Consider the following 8,979-nt stretch of genomic DNA (forward strand, 5'->3'; position numbering starts at 1 on the left):
GGCACAATGCGGTGGCTTGCTGTTTATGTTTTTCTTTTGGATGTTTCCAGTCTTCTCTTTTTCAAAATTGCTTGCTCAGCATCTGACTTCAGCTTGCAGGGTGATTATCTGTTGGGTGGATTATTTTCGTTAAATATTCTTCGACCAAAACGCCAGGTCTACCCAGTGGCCCTTGCATGCCAGAGGTAGGTGGTGCACATTCTTTCTCTAAACCTTTTAGTTAAAACAATTTGGTATCAAATGGATACACACTGCAATATATTTATAAATCAGGATGCACCCAAAACTGGCATTAGGGTACTTTACAGGGATCTATCAATATATTAATAAATATTAATATCATCTTTGTGAAACTGGGCAGTTCATTGTTAGGTTAACATCTCTCAGTTAAGACATTTAAGATTGACAAGAATGACAATATGCATATCTATTCACATGCAGAGTTTGTGTACATTAAAGTTACAATCAGTTCTTAGCTGTGGCAAATACTTGAAATTTGGTCCTTGCAATCAGCTTCAGTTGTGGCTAAAAATAATGGTTTTTGTGCAAAATACATATTGGTTTGTATATCTAAAATCATACCTGATGAATGCATTAGTGATTAGTGATGGTGGTTTCTTTTTGCAGTAGATTGAGAATTTTTTTTCAGTCTTCTTCTGCTCCTGCTGCAGGTATGCATTTGATAAGTCATCGTATCACATGCTCCAGGTGATGAGGTTTGCGGTTGCGGAGATCAACAACTCCTCAACCCTCCTGCCCAGTGTGTCGCTTGGCTATGAGATCTTTGACCACTGCTCAAATACACAAAATTTCCCCTCAGTCTTTACTTTTATCTCTGAAAATGGATCAGTTCCAGTGTATAGACGTCTCAACAACCATCAGCCAAAAATAATTGCTGTCATTGGTCCATATGAAAGTACTAGAACTATTACTGTTGCACCATTCTTCATGTTGGACCTCATTCCAATGGTAAAGAAATGATTTTATTCTGTTTTTTCACATTAGAATGATACCCTTGACTCCTGACTGCCGTAGGATTTTAATTTGTTTTCAATTGTTTATAAAGTCACTTTTCTATTGTTTCTGTTTATAGGTGAATTATGGATCATCAAGTTATGAACTAAGTAATAAAAAACTGTACCCTTCTTTTTTAAGAACAGTGCCTAGCAACAAAGACCTGATATGGATAATTATTCTCATTATTAAAAGGTTTGGATGGAACTGGGTTGCCTTTATTGGCAGCAAAGATGACTACAGCCAAGATGGCTTAAATTTGTTTTACCAATATAGTACACAATATAACATCTGCCTAGCCTATCAAGAATTACTCTCTGAAAACTCTGATTACCGTCTAACACTTCAGAAAATTGAAAAACTCAACATAAAAGTAATTATAGTTTTCTCTATGCAAAGAATAGCAGAAAATGTTATCAAATCAGCTATAAAGAACAACATCAGAAATAAAGTTTGGATTGCTGGTGAGGGTTGGTCTATGAACAAACAACTTCAAAATGAACCAGGAATTCAGAACATTGGCAACATTTTTGGCATTACAGAGAAAGTGATGGATCTACCTGGATTTGACAAGTTCATCTACAGAACCTACAGACAAAATGAGTCTGTGGGAAGTGAAGGGCAAAATACGTGCAATCAAGTCTGTGAAAAGTGCACAAACTTAAGCTCAGTGGAAATCATAAATGAAAATCCCACTTTCTCTTTTCCTGTTTATGCTGCAGTCTACACAACAGCACATGCTTTACACAAAGTTTTACACTGTGGTACAAATGGCTGCAACAGGAGCATACCTGTTCACTCCTTCATGGTACGTTGAATGTGTTTACATCTCATTCTCATGACGTGTCATTGATGTTTTGGGAGGTTTATTGTTTTGTTTTGTTTTTTTACAAATCTGTCAAATGCAGCATTTTGTCTGATGTTCTGCAGCTTCTGAAGGAAATGAAGACTCTGGATTTTTCTCTCAATGGCCAGCAAGTAAAATATGATATAAATGGGGATCCCTGTGTCAGTTATGGAGTGGTCCTCTGGCGCACTGAGGCTAATCCCCCATTCATTGAAATGATTGGTGTATACAACACATATCCAAAAATTACTTTCACCATCAACACGACCCTCATCAAATGGGTTAATGATATCTCTGTAAGTTAAGTAAAACCCTCTTTGACAGCCCAGAGTATCACAGCAGGGCTCTCCATAAATGCTGATAATGAAACTCTTGTCCTTATAAGGCACCTTTTGGAAAATGTTCTGCCGAGTGTACGGAGGGATATCATAGGGAAAAGGATCACACTCAGGCATGCTGTTTTCAGTGTAAGATCTGCCCAAGTGACACCTACATAAACGTTACTCGTAAGTATTATATGCTAAAAGGCTCCCAAAGTGTAATTCCTGATCTGGACATGTACTAAGGAAGCTCTGGTTCATGTCAGAACAATGATACTGATCTTTGCCTTCTACTTCTCTATTCAAAATACTTGTTATAATACTAATATTAATGATATGATATTAATATGAATAACTCAGGCTTCATTTAGACAGGTAGCTCACTAATTTTATCAGACCACTAGTAGAACTGCCAAAGCCCTTGTCATGCCAAACAAACATTTGTCCACATACATTAAGTCTTTGTTATTAAATATATTTCCACGCTAGGTTCTGACTAAGTCTATATTACGTTGGCTGTTCTGTATCATTAACAAAGCTAAAAATGCTCAGAGTTCTTAAAATCGGAAGCTGAATAATCTGACGACCGTTTAAAAAAACAAAAACAAACAAACTATATCTATATAAACAAAATGATATTTGTAAGGTAGTTCAATAGAGCGGTACGTTTATTTTTGTAATGGCTACATTTCAGAGGCTTTCTACTGCACTAGAGAATGTCCAGAACATTTTAAAAGTCATCATTTTTATCCCTTATAATTTATATCGCGTGACTACTGGTCCTACATTGCTGCTCAACTCAAATTCCGTAGACGATGTAGGTCCCGCAATGCAGTTCCAGTCGACACATTTTGCCTGCACATTTTAGCAAATTATCTTATTAGAAAACTAGACGGCAAGATAAAGCTGAAGGCTCGGTTAGGTAGCTTATCCTCTTGTTCGTGATGTGTTGTTAAGCCTTTAAAAGCCAGCTAGCTGTAGTTAAATGAACACTAGGGTTTTAAGGAGGCTGAAATGGAGTCTTTCTACTTCTGAAGAGCGTGCGTGTTCGCGGCCTCAGTTTTTTTGGCGTAATTGTTGGGAGTCAGTGCCACGGTATATGAACAAGTCTCCACGTACATTCGGAATGAAATCTGAATAGCTTAATCAATGTCATTTTATTTCTGATATCGCAAGCATGCGAAGTGTGAAGTGTGTGGGCCTACCTCTACGTATCTTTGCGTGCACGAAAGGGAAGTTTGTGGGGAAAAAACAAACAAACTTTGTTCTACTATGTTCTTTTTTTGGTTTTATTATGTTCTTTTCCTTTCACAGCGAGAGTAACTCATTTAATGTTGTTCCCTTTCTGACAGAAGTCACACAGGATTACCAACAATATTTAAGAAATAATAATAATAAAATATAGTTTACTTCTGCTCGGAGTAGACCTACTTTTAAATTGGCTGCTTTTTTCACTCATATTATATTTTATGAAAGGTGCATTACTTTATTTAGAGTTCAGAGCTAAGACATCCGCGTATTTATTTAACTTCTTTTGCCTTATTTCAGGAGACCCCTACACATGTGTCCCATGTAATGCAGAGGAGTGGTCACAAGAGGGAAGCATTATCTGTAAGAAGCGCTCCATCATGCATCTTTCTTTCGCAGACCCTCTGTCAATACTGGTCATGCTCTCTGCTGCCTCCCTGGTTGTTTCTTGTATTGCAGTTACCATCCTTTTCTCATACAATTACAACACGCCAGTAGTGAAGTCTGCAGGTGGCAATATGTGTTTCCTGATGTTAGCCTCGTTGTCTTTGGCCAGTATAAGCGTTTTCTTTTTCTTTGGACATCCAACAGTGGTACACTGTGTCTTTAGAAATGCCATGTTTTATTTTTTCCACTTAGTCTGTTTCTCCTGCATGGGTGTGCGGTCCTTTCAAATTGTCTGTGTATTCAAAATGGCCGCCAAGTTTCCCAAGGTTTACAGATGGTGGGTAAAGTACAATGGCCAGTGGCTTGTTATAGTTATCATTTGCATTGCTCAATTCATTTTTTGCATTTTATGGGTAACTATCCAAACTCCTGTTCCATTCAGGGATGAATTATCTTGTAAAGATGAAATTATTCTGGGCTGTTCATCAGGGGCCAAAGTTCCATTCTACATGATGGTGTTCTTAATTTGGTTCCTCAGTGTTCTCTGTTTCACCTTCTCCTACATGGGCACTGATCTACCAAAAAACTACAATGAGGCTAAATCCATAACTTACAGTATGCTTTTATTCTATATCAGCTGGTCCTTTTACTTCACTGCAGAAATCACATATAAGAGTGTTTATGTCCAGCTTTTCCATGCTATAGCCCAGCTATCTAGCTTATTTGGTATCCTACTGAGCTACTTTGTGCCAAAGTGCTATGTCATTATTTTCCAGCCAAAAAAGAACACACAAGCATACTTTCAGACATCTATCCAGAATTACACCCAGACCATCAGTAGGATGTGAGCTACAATAGGGATGATGAATGGCTCTTATGTCATATTGTACACAAACACAAACCTAAATTCAGCATCTGCTTTAGACCTGAGCACGGTTCATCAAAAGCTAGCATCAAAAGTAAAACAAAAGCTTAAAATTGAAACAATAAACTTGTTGATAATACTGCAATTGATTCTGCAGAGAAGATAGTTTACTATTACTATTAATTAGTTGTAAAAAAAAATGATTAGTTGTAAAATGTGTGTATCTCTCTCTCTCTCTCTCTCTCTCTCTCTCTCTCTCTCTCTCTCTCTCTCTCTCTCTATATATATATATATATATATATATATATATATATATATATATATATATATATATATAATTAGCATGGCATGCAAATGTATAATAGTCTTTGAAATATGTACTGGCATTATGTAATAGACATGTATTTTTAATTAATTAATTAATCAGCATTATACATAAATGAAGTAATAGTTGTTTCCTTTATTCATTTTTGAGTTAAATTATACTTTTCATTTTCGAGCATGTATGCACATCTGTGGGATAAATTCCAAAGTTTTCATTGTAGCTATCATTTCACAGAATTATAGTCATTTTCTAGGACCTGAACTTCTATCAGAGCGAAACTCACACTTGGACTGTCAGGTTCTTAGATATTAGTCTGCTTTTGATATTTAATTATCTTCGATGATTTTCCTATCGTGCTAAGCCACCATATAAATAATTTATGTAAAGTTATTTAAAAAGATGAGAAGTTAAATATGATCCAATTTGTAGCGTACGTTAGCATGACTGAGAACTTCCCTAACAGGTTTTAGTCAAACACATTAGAAATAGCCCGGCTAGGCGTGAGAGGACCACAGTCTCCTTGGGCTCGGCTCATTTGAACGCTCAATTGGTGCTTTGTTCGCCCACCGAAGGCCTGACATGTGGAACAGGAGGATGAACCGTGAAGGCAGGAGCGAATCGTTTTAATTGTGAAGCCCTGCGTGGCATATGGCGCCTTCTGCTAAGTGAACGCTGACACCAACAAATTGTCGATTTCATACCAATTTTCTGTTGAGGGAGAGACACATGCCACCCACGCGGTTTGCTGCTGACACATTTGGACGACATACTTTGACTATTCCCTCACACCCAAGGCTACATACAGACATCCGCGTATAGCCTTCTCTATCCCATGCCCTCCAGTTTAGCTGCTTATATGTAAAGAAATTTAATTTATTTAAAGATTAAAGCAGGCCACATTCTATAATAGAATAGAATGATAATTTATTGTCAATAATGTAGAAATTTGTCTTCGGTCACTCATGGCATTAAAGAATAAAATGTTCACATTCATAACATTTACAACAGATAGCACACAGATTACATACATCGTAAATGCATCGTAGATTACAAGACAGTTTATGGTTTTCACTGCATGTGGTAACAAGGACCTCTTACAAATGTTCCTAGTTGACCTAGAGCAACCATAGCGCTGCCTGATGGTAAGTGTTCCAACTGAGAGGATGTAGTATATCCATTATTTTCAGTGCCTTTTCAGAATCCGATCCCTATACAAATCTTCCCCATGTCTTTGATTCCCTCCGACTAATTTACTGCCAATTTTCACAATCCTCATGAGCTTCCCTTTGCCCTTACATCTTAAATTCCCAAAACTAGGCTTTCAACGGTTTCAACCAGGGAACGATAATGTTTGTTTTCTTATAACGTTATGACCAGCCTCATACTCACATAGTTTTTAAGAGACAAACGATAAACCGCTTTAATGTTTTTTTTTGTTTGTTTTGTTTTTTGTATATGACATCACATTTCCCCTCAAAGCTCAGGCAGGTGTACAGAAGTGTACCGAGATATTTAAAATTACTAACTGCCTCTGTAGGCAGATCCATAATCTTTATCGGTGGCTATTTGATATTCTTTCTTCTACTAAAAATAATTTCCTTTATCTTCCCTAAATTGATTTCCAAATTTCTAATTTGACACCACTCTTTAAAGGCAGTGACAATGCTTTAAATATTGTTCATCGGAGTAATTTTCATTTAGTAATCCAAGTAAGGCAATGTTATCTGCATATTTAAATAAATAAAAATACATAGCTTTTAAGGAGACCTAGGCTATATAAAGATTTATTCCATGGAGACAGCGAAGCACTATTGAAAGTAAATGTACATTTCATATGGTTGACATTCGGACGTTATTATTCTCAATTATACAAATACTGTATGTGAAAGTACCTCTCACTTTGCCGCATACACCAGGTGTTAAGACTCAACAAGTCGGTTTATGCTCTCTCGCTCCCATTTCGGCACCGGCGAACACATTCTTCCCTAACACGGCCCATGTTTTTGTAGGCCAAAAAATACGAAGCGAAGAAAATCGCAGGGCCACCTCTGGCCTTTAGAGACATACACTCCGATTTTCCACTATTTAGGGGATAAAGGAATCACCATGGGAAACCTGCCCTGCCTTTTGAACACAAACGCACAACTTTCAAAGCGCTTTATCTCTCACTGTTTCTTCGCTGGTAACAGTTTATATCAGTAATACTTAGATAATTGCATTTGGGGGCCTAATTCAAGTAAATTGCGGAACCAATTGTTTAATGCACATTTTTTAAAAAAACAAAAAACTTTGAGGTAATATTTGGGTACAAATTTTCATTTACTTCTTATCTGAATAGACTTTTGTTCTTACAATATAATCCATTTCCCCTCGACGCGAAAAATAAGCGCGACAAGCGGGCGATATGTGTAGAGGTAATTAAATAAAAGAGTAGCCTTGCAGGCCGCAAATAACAATATTCTGTAACGTTTTGTAGTTGCATTGCTTTGTTATTCTTACTTCTTGGCAAAGGTCCAGAAGTAGCCCGTTTATTCTTATACAAATGTGCACTAAGGTCTATGGAGTAAATGGCAGATGCTTTGCAATTCAAGGCGTATCAATAGCCCAGATTTAGTGTTTAACAATGAGAGGACTCCTCTTTTGTTAGTCCCTTGTGTTTTTCAAGGGGAACTTAACAAAGGCTTCATCCTTCGCCGAGTTATAAAGTTACTTTCGTCTAGTTCATTTCAGTCCTTGAGAAAACCCAAAGCGATGTTAATGTGCACCTCTCGTCTTTTCAGACACTAACCCCAGTACACACAACCAAACACGAGCCATTGTGTGCCTCAACCAAAGTAAAGACTCTTAAATAACCTACAGACCAGTCTATAGAAATTCATGATAGAACATGTTTGATCAGACCAAGGCAAATGGGCACGTCGCGTGTCTTTTTTTTTAATGACATGTAGATTATATGAAATATTGTGTTATTCGTAGACATGCACAGTGAGTTCAAACACAGTGTTGCTGGGCCTGGCGTTTAATCTTATGGCGAGTCATTTGCTTCTTCTTATTTTGCATTGAAACTCTGAATAGTTTTGAGGCGGTTCTCCAATTTGCTTCGCTCTCAGATGACCTATCGCACTATTCAGAGATGTCCTGCTTTAGTTATTTTGCATACGTTAGAAAACCACATCATTACCAGGTGGAAATAACCCTTCACCACGTACGCCTATACGCAGAATAAAAAATACTGTCTTGTATTGCAATCTAACTACGGTACATTGCTACTCTAGCCTAGCTTGACCGGCAAGCGTCCACCTATTATGTTCCTGTAGTTGTTTGTTCCGTCATTCACGTGCTAATGAAGATTTTTTTTTTTTCACTGAAAAAGAAAAAAAAAGGTTTATTGCAGGTAATTGTATAATTGCCTCACTAATTGTTGTTAACAAGTCGTAGAATGCTTCCATTACTGCAGGATGTCCCTGCTGCGCGCGCAGAACAAAAGACGCTTAGGGTTAATGAGTAAAGCAGCTCGAGCTCGAGAACCCTTTTGAAGTACACTCAACTTGTTTCACCATAAGTTATTATTATTCCAAGTATGGGCACAAGTCGTTCGTGTTTTATTGTTACTGATGATTTTCTTTTAAGAGGAAAAGCAGGGGGAGTTTAAGATAGGGAAAAGGCTATACAGTATAACGTTATGTTCGTTATAAATTATTTACATTTTTTTTTGTTTCTGCTCAAAGAAGAAAATCTTACCAAACCTTTGCACTAAGTTTCATTTACTCGCAAACGTCTCTTATTTGGCATAATAAAGCAATTACCGTCCGTCTAAGATAAAACTATTAGGTGTATAGGCCTTACAAGGCAGTTATTCCAGAAAATCTCCAAGTCGTGACGAAAAACTAAGTAACTCAAAATTCATTGCTAGGTAGGATCAACTTTCCTTTCCTGAAAATATGATTAACGTGGTGCAACATGTTGCATCTGA

The 8,979-nt window shown here is 37.2% G+C and overlaps 1 protein-coding gene across 1 annotated transcript; it reads left to right on the forward strand.

Annotated features, from left to right (window-relative positions):
• Positions 1–6: 6 nt before the first annotated feature.
• On the forward strand, positions 7–4,664 carry LOC113578211 (taste receptor type 1 member 1). The gene is made up of 6 exons (XM_027011329.2): positions 7–185; positions 672–969; positions 1,094–1,822; positions 1,945–2,157; positions 2,247–2,367; positions 3,730–4,664. The coding sequence occupies exons 1-6, from the start codon at positions 7–9 to the stop codon at positions 4,662–4,664; spliced, it is 2,475 nt and encodes an 824-aa protein (XP_026867130.2).
• Positions 4,665–8,979: the final 4,315 nt, after the last annotated feature.

This window comes from Electrophorus electricus, chromosome 20 (genome assembly GCF_041902795.1).
Source record: "Electrophorus electricus isolate QZ-2024a chromosome 20, ASM4190279v1, whole genome shotgun sequence".
Lineage (NCBI taxonomy): Eukaryota > Metazoa > Chordata > Actinopteri > Gymnotiformes > Gymnotidae > Electrophorus > Electrophorus electricus.